This window comes from Silurus meridionalis, chromosome 6, assembly GCF_014805685.1.
Source record: "Silurus meridionalis isolate SWU-2019-XX chromosome 6, ASM1480568v1, whole genome shotgun sequence".
In the NCBI taxonomy this organism is placed as follows: Eukaryota; Metazoa; Chordata; class Actinopteri; order Siluriformes; family Siluridae; genus Silurus; species Silurus meridionalis.
Genome location: NC_060889.1, coordinates 3,378,767 through 3,394,078, shown reverse-complemented (window position 1 = coordinate 3,394,078; position 15,312 = coordinate 3,378,767). Strand labels below are relative to the sequence as shown.

General features: G+C 37.6%; 3 protein-coding genes across 4 annotated transcripts; 1 reads left to right on the top strand and 2 right to left on the bottom strand.

The window, feature by feature from the left end:
• Window positions 1-322: 322 nt before the first annotated feature.
• LOC124387105 lies at window positions 323-3,772 on the bottom strand. Its single transcript, XM_046851220.1, has 3 exons — window positions 3,636-3,772; window positions 2,783-2,930; window positions 323-1,963 (listed from the first exon to the last, which is right to left on the bottom strand). Exons 1-3 carry the CDS (start codon window positions 3,702-3,704, stop codon window positions 1,557-1,559), a joined length of 624 nt encoding a protein of 207 aa, XP_046707176.1. The 5' UTR covers window positions 3,705-3,772; the 3' UTR covers window positions 323-1,556.
• A 1,382-nt stretch (window positions 3,773-5,154) lies between these two features.
• ebi3 (Epstein-Barr virus induced 3) lies at window positions 5,155-8,040 on the top strand. The gene is made up of 6 exons (XM_046851219.1): window positions 5,155-5,357; window positions 5,530-5,721; window positions 6,381-6,498; window positions 6,590-6,756; window positions 7,129-7,280; window positions 7,744-8,040. The coding sequence occupies exons 1-6, from the start codon at window positions 5,264-5,266 to the stop codon at window positions 7,891-7,893; spliced, it is 873 nt and encodes a 290-aa protein (XP_046707175.1). The 5' UTR covers window positions 5,155-5,263; the 3' UTR covers window positions 7,894-8,040.
• Window positions 8,041-8,218: 178 nt separating this feature from the next.
• odf3l2a (outer dense fiber of sperm tails 3-like 2a) lies at window positions 8,219-12,989 on the bottom strand. 2 transcript variants are annotated; one of them, XM_046851216.1, is made up of 5 exons: window positions 12,864-12,989; window positions 12,321-12,475; window positions 10,045-10,155; window positions 8,931-9,044; window positions 8,219-8,802 (listed from the first exon to the last, which is right to left on the bottom strand). In XM_046851216.1, exons 2-5 carry the CDS (start codon window positions 12,370-12,372, stop codon window positions 8,315-8,317), a joined length of 765 nt encoding a protein of 254 aa, XP_046707172.1. In that variant the 5' UTR covers window positions 12,373-12,475; window positions 12,864-12,989; the 3' UTR covers window positions 8,219-8,314. The 2 variants fall into 2 exon arrangements, with proteins under 2 accessions (XP_046707172.1, XP_046707171.1); XM_046851215.1 differs by lacking the exon at window positions 12,864-12,989 and having other exon boundaries at window positions 12,321-12,564.
• Between the last annotated feature and the right edge of the window lie 2,323 nt (window positions 12,990-15,312).

Below are 15,312 nucleotides of genomic sequence, written 5' to 3'. Positions count from 1 at the left end.
TGGAACAGGTTCAGGTCTCGTAGTTCGACCGAAAGGAATTTTCTTCTGAAGCGCGAATGTGCGCCTCAGATTTTGGCGAAGAAGCACCCGCGACTAGAAAAGTCGATTTTCACCAATATTTTGGCGTAAAATTATATACGTAATGATAGATATTATCCGATACGGATCTCAAATGCTCTAATTGAAAATCACTAGAAATTGACGTAATCCTAAACCCTGTCAACCGGCTCTGGAAGCAGGAGTGACGCTTGTCAGTTGTTTTATAGGAATTATAAATACACCGATCTCGAGTCCGAGCCGACAAACGAATCGAAATCGAATCTTGTAGCATGCTGCATTTTATTCTTCAGACAAACAAGAACACTGGTTTAATTGTCTTCTCGATACCACTATCACCAAAAGATTTATAAACCGAACGTCAGGAAATGTGCTGATTTCTGTTGTTAACCAAACTCCTTTTTTCAAGTCAAAGTTTTGTATTGAATTTAATAATGTTAAACTATAAATATAGAGCAACAAAACCTAGAGCTTATAGGGGAACTTGAAGCATATAGGGTAGCTTGGTGCACATAGGGGATCTGGGTGCATTTGGGGCAACTTAGTGCACATAGGGGAACTTAGTGCACATAGAGGATCTTGGTGTATATAGGGTAGCTTGGTGCACATAGGGGACCTTGGTGTATATAGGGGAACTTGTTGTATATAGGGTAGCTTGGTGCACATAGGGGAACTTGGTGTATATAGGGGAACTTGGTGCATATAGGGGAACAACAAATATATATATATAAAATCTGAAACACGTTCAAGAATTTGTGTCATTACCAAATTTAGGGACTTGTAATCAGTCCTGCAAAAAAGTTATGGATTCTCTAAAGGACCAGTATAAATGCAGGTTGCTTTCTAATCCAATCAGCCACACCTGATCTAGAACGTCTTGTGTGGCAGTAGGTTTTCTTTCCAACCAACCAAGAGGCAGACAGGATTGCAGGTGGTCTTTCTAACCTTCCAGAACTTCCAGTATGGCTACAGTTTTTTTTTTCTTCCAGCCAATCAGGAGCCACCCCTGGTACAGAACCTGCAAACCCCTCTTGAGATGGCTGAAGAATTTCATTGCATCCAATTCACAAGCTTCACCAGAGATTCTGCAGGTTCTGCACTTAGTTCTTGGTTTGGCGAAAGGAAACCTAAAGCCACAAAGGCTATTTGTGTATAAGCGTAGACACACCCTGTTCCAGTGCTCGAATTGAGGTGGGGCATTAGGGACCCAGCATGACAAGTTACACAACAACTGCGGTCTCCCATAAGACTTAACTCAATTCGAGCACTGCCCTGTTCACTACTGGTATAATTTAAACTAAGACTGGTATAAGACCAACTTGGATACTTCTTTTACTTGGGGTCACAAAGCTTGATATTATTTGCCCTGGACTTGTGATTATTTATCTTTGGTAACTCAGTATGGCATTCTAACCTTCTTATTTAAATTTTTATGGGGACAGGGTCAAGGTTGAATTAGAGGAGTTCAACTTGGAGGAACGAGATGAACCACAGGACAATTAGGAAATATAAATGCACGAGTCTTCATCATCAGAGGGACAGGATGAGGACCAGTTGGAAGTTGTATCAGAGTAAAATCCTGGTGGGGAGAAGGAAAGATCTGAAGAACGAGAAGAGGAGCAATAGACTGGTGAATCAGGGTCGAAAAAGGCATCTTCTTTCATGGGCTCGTTCAACACAGATCTAAAGCTGTTAGTAGATGGTTTGATGGTCTCTTTTGGTCCACTGGGGAGCCAGTGATCTTTCCTCCAAATGCACTTAAAACAAGAGTGGCACAGGATGGAACTGTTCACGTCACGCTTCCATGAATGAGAGACATCGGTGTTGCATTTTGCACAGGTGTATGGATCTTTGGGAAGAGTTGCTGGAACATCAACAGCAGATATAGGAAACTTCTTTGGCCTTCCTGAACAGCAAAAGTAGAACAAAACAAATATTAAAAACATCCTTTCACTGTCCTATACAGTATATAATGGGTTTTGGTTATGGAGATTAGTGAGATCAGACACCGATGTAGGAAAGAAGAGGTCTGGGGTACAATCGGCATTCCAGTTCATCCCAAATGTGCTCAGTGGGGTTGAGGTCAGAGCTCTACTTCGACTTTGACAAACCATGTCTTCGCAGTTCTTGAGTGAGCATTGCCATGCTGGAACAGGTTCAAGTCTCTTTGCCAATGAGACTTTTAATGGCAGATGCTCCACACCAAAGGACGACCATCATTGTTTATAATACTAAAGATTTCCTCTTCAAGACTTTAGTGTGGTAACGTCTATATTGCTGGCAGCCATTAAATCGAACAAAAGTACTGGACCAACTGACTTGTCCAGCCATATGTGGCTTCTCCCTTCGATGTCTTTGAATGTGGTCGCATGAATTTTCCCTACATTTGAACTAGGGGACCCCAAACCTGTTCCAGCATGGCAATGACCCCTGTGCACAAAGCCAGTTCCATGGAAGATCTTTGGAATGGAAGAGCTCCTGCTGTAGAGCTCTGACTTGGAAGGTTGCATCCCAGAATTCTTCACCTCACCTACATCTCTACATTGCTAACGCCCATGTGGCCGAATAGAATCTCACAAATCTCCATAAAACTGGAAATGGAACATCTTCCCAGAAATTATTATAACCACAAATGGGGACTGAATGTGGAATCGGATAAAAAAACGATCAGGTCTCCACAAAGTTTTGTCCATCAAGTGTAGTATCATATCTGAGGAGGCCAAACCTTTGGTTTTATGTTTATTAGTCGCAGTGTGTAAGTTTTTTGTGTGCGGCCAATCCAAGCGAAACTGGACCACTTCTTCCAGACCAATCAGACGCACAAACTCTTTGTTCCATGACGGAATGATGCTGAAGTCAGTCGATGGATCGTGCTGTCAACAAAGAAGAAAAAAGACACAACCAAACCATAGCGCCGTTAATAACAAAAGAATATATATATATAATCGTGGCTACTTTTTTGGATAGACGTAGAAAATCCAAAATGTGTGGGATGATAAAAAAGTCAAATGTGAAGTCATATGGAAAGCATCACCATATTCTTGATATGGTAGGACACTTTTTATTCATGTCTTATAAACAGACAAAAATTATATTAATAAAAAAAAAAACCTCAGCAGGTCTCACTTCACACCTCCTAAATGTTTTCTTCCACACCTTTCATCAATATACAATACCTAAAGCTCACGTTGGCACAGTTCCAAATAGCGCCGCGCTCCCTGTACATGTGCACTACCCCGCCTTGTAAAAGAGGCGACTTGCACCCTACTTAGTGCACAACATCTCCATCCACGAGGTCGTTTGGAAACCAACAATATCAACTTTTTTTTGCACGTATAACAGTCAATTTAAATACATTTTCTTTCGTCAAAAACACGCAAAAATCGAATAAATCTGCTTCACCTCGGACTTAATAGTATTATATATTTTTTTTTTGCTAGCTAATAATTTGCTAATAATAAGCTAATAAGACATAAATTAACCCTTATGGCCTCAAGTCATATTCCAAGGAAGAAATACTCAACCAGACCATCTTGTTTTTAGAAATTAAACAAATACCCATAATCTAACAAACTTACCAGCTTTTCTTTTTTCTTTTTAAGTTGAAAATAGTCTTTAATGCTAACATTATATTTGGTGCCCAACATGGTGCCTTCTCTTCAATTAGGAAGCTGGAGCAGGTTAGGATGCGGGTTGCCAGATTGATGGGATTCACGCCAGAGATGAAGAGTTGCCTTAATAAATAAATAAATAAATAAATAAATAAATAAATCTATGTAATTAAACTATTATAAGGTTACATTTTGGTGTTTTGTTTGTTAGTTTTGTTTAAAACAAACAAAACAAATATATATTAAAAACGAATATAATATATATATATATATATATATATATATATATATATATATATATATATATATATATATATATATATATATATATATCTCATTATATACATAATATTATAAAATATATATTCCTAAAATCAAACAAACAAAAAAAAACACCAAAATGTAACCTTATATTAGTTTACTTTAATATACTACATATATATGTAGTATATTATGATGATTCATGAGGATCTTGGCGATAATGGGAAAAAAAAAAGGAAATCCCGCCATCTTGAGGCCAATATAGGCATGACACACAGAAGTGCCCATATGCAAATAAAATAAAACCCATTTAATATTGACAAAAATCAACAAGACGCCTTTTCATTTGAAACATGACCCATCAGACATGTTTAGAAATCATGATAGAGACGCCTCTTGGCCCCTTTAATAATAATGATCTAGTGCAAAGGTTGTTTGCACTTTTTATCAAATAAGTTAAACATCTATCAGTTTTATTACAAAAACTGTTATTATAAACCAGAGGGGCCCAAACGTTTCCATATCAAACTCGATTAAAGGCTGTAAATAAAAATAAAAAGGAAGTTCTGAAGATCCCTACTTGACATGTTTGGCATGGTGGGCCAAAATCAAGTCAACACGGGCCAAAGTTTGACCCTATTTGACTTTTAGACTTTGGAAATGATTTGAACACGCAATACTTGAGGCGAATGGCCTCCAACCAAAATGTGATAGATAGATCAATAAAAAGGGATAAAACAATACAAGAATTCGATATTAAAGGACGTATAACTGAACCATCCTGTTTCTCTCTTCCCATGAAAGGGTCAATACACGAGGCGGGTCTACAGCATTATTTATAGATAACCACATTATTTACAATGCCACCCAGAAGAACTTGGTTATCCTCGACATCTGTGATCTTTTTTTTTTTTTTTTGCACTTGTTTATTGCTTTAATGTAAATTTGGCGACATGGGACGCCAACATTGTCATCTGAAAAATCACACACGACACCTTTGAAGAATTATCTCCGGCCCACAATCGCGATCCCGCGTTTTTTTCCCTTTCTTTTTCTTTGAAGTGTGGTCGTTTTTAAGTTCGTCATGTGCGATCTCGCAGCTAGAGCATTTGAACACTAATTTCCAACAAGTACCACGTGCTTAGAAGGATTGTCTTATAAAAGGATCCACTTGATATAGTAAAATTCCTGTGACTATTCCTAATAGTCCTATTTCACTCTGCACATTTGATGCACTCTTGGGCAAGTGTGTTTACTAACTAATGATTAACAAAAAGATCTTTTCCTGACCCAAAGGTTGATTTTGAAATCATTAGTCTTCTCCCGCATTAACAATGCGCCTAGAATGTTCTTTATATACGTTCTCGATTTTTGTTTTGCTCTTTCCTCAAAGCTGGAATCATCAAGAAACATTCTCTGAGACAAAGGGTAAGGAGAACATGTTTTGAGCATGCACAGGTTTACGATATGTTCTTTATTTGAAGATCTATAATTATCCAAAAAATATCGGAGTAACTAGAAATGGATGAAAGTCAATATAAAACTGCCGTAGACCAATTGATTAATATGAGAGGAATAAAACACACGCTGTTGTTGTCAGATCTTTCCATTGTCCTTGGATCTTCTGTCGAGTTGCCATGTACGAACGGATCCGAATGGAGACATAACGGATCATTCCTAGTCTTGAGTCCTGCTCTCCACTTGCACAACACCAGCCTTGACGATCAGGGCTTCTACACGTGCCACAACTCAAACGGAGAAGTCCTCAAAACAGTACGACTGCAGCTGGGCTGTGAGTAGAGATGGACATTGGAGACTTCCTCCCTACTCCAAAAGTGTCTAACTCCTTAAAAACCATAACCATAGCAACACTTTTGCTTACTTTATGTTCACAATATTAACGAATGGTGCCTGTTACTATAGAAATAATAAAAAAGTTGTTATCTGAGTGGCCATTGTAGAAAAACAAATTGACATGCTCTGACCAATCAGATTTGAGATTTCAACATGGCTATAATCTACAACTTCACATTTTTGTCCATAGAAAATTTCTTTGTCTTGGCAATGCGTTGATACAATATTTTCCCACCTATGCTAGCTTGTGTATGTCCATTTTTTACCACAGAAACAGCAGAAAATATTTATTCCCAAAAAGATTATGTGCCCTTGGACTGAACATGATTGATTTGTTACTTACTCATTATTCATTAATTAGGCAATGTTTCACCTTTTAGTGCAAAGTAGATAGTGGGGTCACATAGAATGCAGCAAAATGTCTAAAAGAGGAGTGTTTTTTACCAGCTCACTGAATAAAGAAACATCACGTTGGGCACAAGTTTATGTTTAGAAAAAAATGTAACCTTTTCTACAGTTACATTTGTAACTTGATTATAGCAAATCCTAGTTGCAAGAATAGATGTGGGTTCATATGGTCTTCTATGGCCTTTGCAGATCCTCCGTCCAAACCAGACGTCCACTGCTGGTCACCGAGTTACCCCATGAAAGCCCTGTGCTCATGGACTCTGCCTCACAACCCAATACTGCCGACCTATTACATCTCCACCTATGGGTAGCGTACTGAAACTTGCAGAAGTGTTGCTCGATTCTACCATTGTATAAAATTCCCATCAGATATCAGACTTGCTTATGAATTTGGCCAGGCGTCTTGACGACACCTTTTCGTGCCAGAGACCAAGCGAACAGGACAGGCAATGTGTTCTGGAGGACCTGGAGCTTTATTCCAATGTGCCATACCTGGTTAACATCACAGCTGTCAACGCTCTTGGGAGCTCAAGCCGCCTCCTGCCTGTCATTTTCGAGGACATTGGTAAGATTTGTCTTCAATTTCATCTAGTCCTTATAGTCAACCACTGTCTGTGAATAGATTAATTTGCGTTCAATGCATCATTTAGGTACAGACTTCAAAAGTAAGTCAGAACGAGATCTGAAACATACCTGTAGACCTGTATAGCTACTCTTCGAAAACGTGTTGAGAAGAAAAGTATTTCTGAACAAAGAATATGTTCAAACAAATGACCTACCTCCAAATCAATTTTCACTAAACAGGTATTTAATGATAAAGGCTGAACCTCATCTTGTATTCCTATTAATCCTCAACCTATTCCTCTGCTAAATTGCTGCTCTAGGAATATTTTCTAGCCTATTCCTCTTATTTCACCTCTGCAAACTTCATTCATAGTGAAGCCTGACCCCCCTGTCGACGTGAAGGCGACGGCTTTACCAGGCAAAAAGCTTCACGTGCAGTGGGCTCCTCCGCCATCATGGCCAGATCCTGTAAACTTCCCCCTGAAATACAAAGTGCAGTTCCAGTGGGGAGACACAGCTAATATTGTAAGTCACACACAACTACACCCCCAGCAGGCTAACACTGCTAATAAATAAAACCCATAGCACTATCTGACCCCTGAATATCAGGTAACAGTGTAACATACAGTATATCCATACTTCTGACAAGAAATGATTCAGCGTTTTCCATTTTAGTAACTGATACTGATGATTTATGTGAAAAAGTACAGAGAAATCCAATGCCTGTTGGTGAGGTGTAGGATTTTTCCTCAGGTACTTATTTAATTTAATGGCTAAAAGCTAAAGGCTAGTTAGCATACGCTTTCAAAATAAACTGTACTTTTCTCATTGATGCTACTGTTAGAGTAACAAGGGAAAGACAAGTTCGGTAGCTTTATTACTTTTGAATTCCTAACATTCGAACATAGCTTCAAACTAGCTTTCCTGTAGCATTGTTAGCATCCTTGGATGAGGTTATGTGGTAAAACTTTGATATCTTTCGTTACAGATGGGTCCTATCGAGTTGGAAAGCATGGTTCGGAGTGGAGTAATGCCTGGACGGACGTATCATATCCGCGTATCTGTTATGGACCTCCTGGGTAACGGTCAGAGCAGCGAGTGGAGTGACACCGTCAACATAACTATGCCCAGGAGTTGACACTAAACCCTATTTAGATACAAAATACGTCAACAAAGAATGTTTTTACACCAGCAGTTTGAATTTCCCGATCGCACAAGATCTGTTTAAAGCTATACAATCGAATAAAGCTTTATCAGATCGGCAAATTTGTGTAAAATAAATCAGTTTCAATGAAAAAAGAAAGTTCTTGCAGCACTCCTTCTTCAGCCAGTTACACCATGAAATAAAATGAAGCTATACAGTTGTCACAATTTTAGGCAAAAAGAAATTATACAATAATATAACAATAATCCAACACACTCAACTATGAAAGTTATATATAATAATTCCAATAAGAACAATCACATAGTATATCATTTGTATTGTAAAAACATACAAGTGACAATGAGATTGTGTATCCTCATAGGGGTTATAAGGTCCAACAAGTCATTTTCTCCCCTTAATCAGTTAACTCGATGACTAAAGGGGTGACAAACTCTGAATGGCGCACCCCCATGGTAAAAGACGGCGCCTTAGGTAAGTGTGCCGTGACTTTCTCTGGGAAGTGAGTGCCTGGTCCAGGTTTGCGCGTGGCATCGCTGGGGATGTTATGGCGGCTTTGGATGGAAAAAGATGGCTGCCTGTTCATGTAGATGCTTGGTTCTGTTCTATTGTAGTAAGCCGGCCCGGGAGTCATCGCCAGGTCCTCGGAAGGCGCCCCGACTTTCATGCGGCGGGACATGGAGTAGCAGGCACTTGAAGGCTTGTTGGGAATATGCGAGCCCAACAGGTTGGGCAGGGTGTAGCGGTTTGGGGGAGGAACAGCATCTACGATCCTGTAGCGTGTCCGAGAACCCATGGTGTAGGAGGGTGGGCGGTAATGCCAGTTTAGTGGAGGGGCCTTCTCCGGACTGTAGGATCCTGGCCCGGGAGTTTGGAACGTAACAGCTGGTAAAAGAGAGACAGGTTTGATTTTTAACAGTTCTTGAAAGACATGATTTTTTTTTTGTACTTCCTGTCTGAAAACAAACAGATAAGCACATTAATGACTCATATAACCCGATCAATGCTCTCACCTCCGGCCTTCTTTCTACCCAACATCGAATACGACGGAGTGCCGTCTCTTCCAAAGCGAGTGATCTTGCTGTCCACGTGGTACTGAGGCCCAGGGCTGGAGTCTTCAAATAGCACTATCGACAATGCATTGAGAGAATGAGGAGGTAAACAACAAATGTTGAAATTGAGCCTGTTGGATTCTGGTTCGTTTGTTTGGATGCTGGTGGTCCATATAATTTTTTTTTTCAATTGATGTTACTTTTGTTTTTGGCCAGGGTGTAGTTATAGCTAAATAAATAAATGATTATCTCTGCACTCTTAATGGAATTTCTAAATAAATAATAATAATAAAAATAATAAATAAAAAAATCAACGGATGCAAAATGCCAATATTTAAGTAGGTTTAAAACAATAAATCAATAAATAAATACTAAACAAAACTGAAAAAAAATTTGAATGTCAGTAGAACTAAAATAAGTTAAACTAAATCCATATTAAAACATTTTTATCTAAGTTTTAGAAATATATTATATTCGATTACTTAAAAGAATTAATACAAAAATGTATTAAAAAGATTTTTTTAAACTGACCCGAATCTGAAAATATTTCACATTTGACAAAAAATAAAAGCAATCCCTACACTGAAAGAGTCTGTATAACGCAGAAACGACAGCGCTGACAAGCCTGTGCTAGCTTTATTTTATTATTCCGGGCAATGCAATAAGAATATGCTGAAAGAATTTTACTACTGCCTGTTTTGATGTCTAAAAGTCCACAGTTTCACAGTTGTAAAACATTTTCTTTCCTGTTTCGGTGCCTCACTGCAAGCTGATATTACAATCGCCGTCATTGTGTGATTATTGTATTACACCGTAAAGCATAAACATACCAGCATGATGTGCACTGTTTCATTTGCAACAGCCCCCATCCAACCACCTCTCTATTATAAGCAAGGTTATAACGACAGTTTAGATATCGGATGCCGCAACGGTGTAGTAATCCATCTCCATGGTTTACGCGGGGGAAAGTCCGAACATGCCCAGCAGTTATGATGAGCAGGAAGCTCTTAGCTCAACCTCATATAAATAGAAATGTGATGGCGATGACGATGACGTGAGGTCTGATTCCACTTACTTTTGCTGCTCATACGGCGGTGAAACGAGTACGCCGGACTGCTGGGCTTGGTGTAGTCATGGTTTATGTAGCCGATGGTAGGGGGCAGAGCATAGTGCCCAGGTCCGGGCCCTAGTAAAAAAAAAAAAAATAATACAACTATAATAATAACAAGCATGCCGAGAGACTGAGGTCTTATCATAGCAGTGGCTCTACAGTGGTCATAGAAACTCAAAAACCTCCCTAGAACAGCAAAATATCTATTGTAAAAAGAATAATAATAACAGATGGTTGAATAATAATTGGGTATTTAAGAACCTTTGATCTTTGGCCCCTAATAGTTATAATAATAACAAGAATATGATAAAGAAAAAGAAGAAAACAACAACATACACAGAGTCCTTTCACAGCAGTGAAAACTGAAAAAAATAGATTGTTTCTATTGAAATAATAATAATCATACTAAGAATAATAAGGAAAAGAGAGCAATGAAGAAAAGGGGAAAAATACATGGAAATAATAATACAGTATACAAACAAATATTATTATGCTTCTCAGATTCAAAAAGATTGGTATGTGCTTAGTTTTGAGAATCCCAATCCCATGTTATAATAACCTCTACTTTTCTACACTAGATTTTCTACACTTTTTTTGCACCAGATTTTGAAGTATATGCTTGTGAAGGTTTAAGATATTCGAGAGATTTCATTCAGCCACAAGGGCGTTGTTAAAGTCAGTTACTGATGTAGGATGAGGAGGCTTTGGAAATGGTTTTAGAAAACAATCCTTTCAATTCTACGACACATAAGAGTAAATGTATTTCGAGGTGAAAAATTCAGCCACATGTGCACAACACATTGCCTGAGTCTTGAAGGGAAGCTGTAAAAGGCTCGTTTAAATCCTCAGAGTTCAAGAAGGCTGTGAAATTTCATACTGCTTTAAAGAAGTCGAGAAAAAGAAAAAAAAAACCCAACAAAGTCAGCCTAGGGGACAGGCAGGTGTCCCCCTGCAGACTTGTTTTTTAGTGCTGCTAAGGTTTCTTATGAGTTTCCGTTTGTTTTAGATTTTAAAGAATGCCATTGCACCAAGTTTGTGTTAAACAGGTCCACACAGGGACACTTGATTTTTCCAGCCACGAGCTGGCATGAAAATTTCCCTTTTTTTGAACTAGGACACCCAAACCCTGTTGCATGACAATGCCCCTGCGAAACAAAACCAGCTCCATGAAGATCTGCTTTACATGGGTTGGAGTGGAAGATCTCCTGCTATAGAGCAGGCTTTACTAACCTGGCTTTACTAACTTAATGTGGAATGGGATGTTCAAAATCCGATACCAATCTTATGGTCTTATGGTCAGGGGTTCACAGACTTACACATATCATTTCTTTCTTTCTGCAGTGATCTAAATGAGATTACTTCCTAAACTTGCAACAATACTGTAACTTTTTATTCCATCCTACTTTGGAATTCCCAACATCTGACCAATCAGTTATGGTGTATGGACTTATTTTTTGCTTGACATCCCATTTTTTTTTATCTTAGATGGATCCCGAATGGAAGGACTGTTTATAGCAGAAGGTCTGCAACAATTTGTGTATAAGAAGAATTACACTGGAAAAAATATATTCAGGATGCTACTGAACTGCTGACTGAAACTCTGCATTGCTTTATCTTTGATTAGTTTGATCTGACAGCACATGCCAAAGTGAATGACTATAGAATGATTATATAGAATCTTTTGTTACTCAGAAAACACAATCACATTGAGCTTTAGTAACATTGCATTGACTGTAAATTAGAAGATTAAAATTAAAATATTTTCAGCCATTATTTTTTTACCACCAACCTCCTTCCCCTCTCAAACATTCCATACAGTGAAATTAGAGGGCCTTTATTTGATATTAAGGCTCACCACAGATGTCCACGCCACCAACTTTGGGAAATTCCTTCAGAAACGGCGTAGGCCTACACAGCAGGGTCCTCATTAAACACGACACGGTCCAACCAAACACGGACTCAAGATTAAACCCTGATGCACATCGCAAGTCTACGACTCTTAGCCATTTATTGTTATTTCGACCCAGCTAATGTTTCTCTTACACCCATGGTTTTGGAAACCCCCTTACACACTATTACCTATTAGTATGTTATATTTTACAGAAAACAAAGAAAAACCCCGCTGCATGAAACAAAAGGTGCACTTTTTAAATAATTATACTACAAAGTAAATTTTTCGTCAGATGATTTTCTCAGAACGAAACACAACCTCGAAAAAAGAGATCGAATCAAGGACTCACCCTGCACCCGGGCAGCGATAAGAGGACGCCTTCTCGTCACTTCTTCCTCCATGGAGAACTCGGACTCAACTCGCACAGGCACCGAGGTCCTCTTGTTTAGGTCTGGCACTGTTTGAGAATTCAGTCTTCCACACGCATTCACAAGGGAGGGCCAACTACATCGTGAATTATAGATAATCATTACAAGGATGAGAAACCTTATCCTTGTCCGAGTGACACACACACACATCCAGGAGCAACCAAGGAGCAGAGGAATTGTTGGCAAGAATTAAATTTGCAGGATGCAGTGCTAGGCAATTAATCAAGAGCTACAAGGTGTGAAAAGAAAATCACAATTTAACCAAACAAAAAAGCGTTCAAGAATTCTTTCTTATTAAAGGTAAATTTACTAAAGTGTATTAATTTTTTAAGTTTAATGTCTAATTGTAAATAGTTCCTACAATATTAATAAAAAAGGATATTTGTAAAAAAAAAAATAATAATAAAATCGGAAAAACTATACATACATTAACAAGTATTAAAATGCCGTAGTGTCTTACTTACAAGCCGTTTTTTTTCTTCTAAATATCTTCTTGTATTTTCTTGGTATTTTTTTCCCGGTTGCTGTGTGGACACACACTTGGTCGCTGTGGATTCAGATTCCAGCTCACAAGCATCTCTCGGCTCGAGTATCACTCAAAGGAGTACTTTGTTTGCGGCTCTGGGGTACGGAATTGCACAAAAAACATGGGTTTCATTGAGGAAGGGAAAAGAATACTTCTACACAAAATAGCAAAAAAACTAAACAAAAAAAAGACCAATGAAATATTACATTTGTCTGCCTCGAATAATTTTTCCGACACTCAGATTAATCGGATTCTTTTGAAAATTTTATTACAGTATTGGAAATCGAAGAATAATTTTGGTCGAAATTAAGTTTCTTATTAAAAAAATAAACGGAACATGTTAATAAACGGAGACATTAAAATACATTTTTCAATACATTTCTTTTACAAATTTGCTTACTCCATATAATTGTATATTCTTTATTTTATTGTTAAATATAATTTATATTTAACTCCCTGAGCTAGCTGGTAGAAATAATATTATTAATACCATTAACACTGAGTAAAGAAAGTAGAAATATGTTTAAAATCAAATCCAACTTTAAAATGTAATAAAAAAATATAATTCTATTAACAGCATCATCCAAAACATTTAATCAGGTTTAAACAAAAACTGGGAAAACTACATTTTCTGCCAATTTATTCTTTTTTCACAACGTTGGAGGCACACAACTGCACAAGATATCTTTGGATATGGAAGCATAAAACTGTTTCAGCATCACAATGCCAATGGGATGTGACTTTATTACTTTATTATTAAGACGTTATTACTTTAGTGACATCCATTCGGTGCTTGGCCCGCTTACGATTTACCAAATACGGACTTCATATAAAGTGTTACCCAATATTGCATGTACTTTAGGAGACGAGGCACCAGGGCAGTCCAGTGGAGTGTGTATAGTGATGGTGGAACAACAGGATGGACCCCAGCAGAGCATTAAACATTAAAAGCCACTCCAAAGACAGACTCGTTCCAGTAAAATGGTGGGCTCCTTTTACGCAAAATGGAAACAGTGATGACATGCAAGATAAAAACACTCCCAGATAGCGGATGAGTGACGGCACAGCGCCAGTCAGTGTAAATTATTGCTTTCATCTGGCTGGCATACCAGCAGGGAACGACTCATGGCAATAGTGGAGCCCTGATGAAACCACATCTCAGGCATGATACAGATCACAGAGTAACATCTGAGGCCACAATACATTTGCAGTCACCATCAAGACTGACCCTAATCTACCTAAACTCAACCAGATTTGGTCTGAAAATGGGTGATTTATTTTTATTTTATTTTACTTATTTTTTATTATCTTTTGGGTTAACTTCAATTCAAAGAGGTGCTATTACTTTTCTAAACATAATCAATATATTCAACATAATATATGTGTGCATAAAGCTTAGTGTTTTAAATATTTTATTCCAGACATATTCCTGCCCAGTATTCCCAATAAAGGCTCCAGATCCAACAGAACCTGACCAAGATAAAGCACTTACTGATGATCTAAAGACTTTTAATAGAAAAAGCTTAAGAAGCTTCAGATTAGTTTTTCTTTTTGGAACATCTTCCCTTTGCAATCCAACCTCAAAATCAAAGCCTCCATTACACCAACGTGTGTCTAATTCCAGACTCTTTCCACTCATGGCTCTGTGGCAGATGAACAAGTTCCACATCCTTGAAGAAGGTCTTTTTGACCATTGATGCACAAGGACACTTATGATATTTGTCTGTTCTGGATTTCTCAGATTATGCGCAATCTTTCTGTGCTTTAACATGCTTGTGTGTTGTTGCTATGTCCATGAATCGTTTTTTTGCCGAAACCTTGTATTGCTTGTACGTTTCAGCGAACGCCCGTTTAGTTGGATAGCTCTTTTTTTCTCTCAGTCCTCTTTAATTCCATCTTGCTGGATTTCTACCATTGGATTGGATTCACTTGTAAGTTTTGCAATAATAAGTATGAGTATGAGTATTATTTAACATTTTGTATTTTACACACACATATATATATATATATATATATATATATATATATATATATATATATATATATATATATATATATATATATATGTGTGTGTGTGTGTGTGTGCCCAATAAGAAAAGTTTACAATTTGAAATGATTATTTTTACAATGAAGTACTGTTACTAAAATATGATAGTTCTAATATTTAAAAATATGTTTAATTCTGTTATATTACTAAAACCAGTGATGTATTGTACTTTTTATGTGACAGTTCTGTGTATCAAGTAAATAGTTTTTGTGTTTGTTTGTCCTCAAAATAAACTTAAGCTAAAAAATGTATTTGATTTGACCAAATCATTTTACTGTTCAAATGCTTTCCTTTGGAAATATATATTTATATAATATAATCAGGACACAATGATCTAACG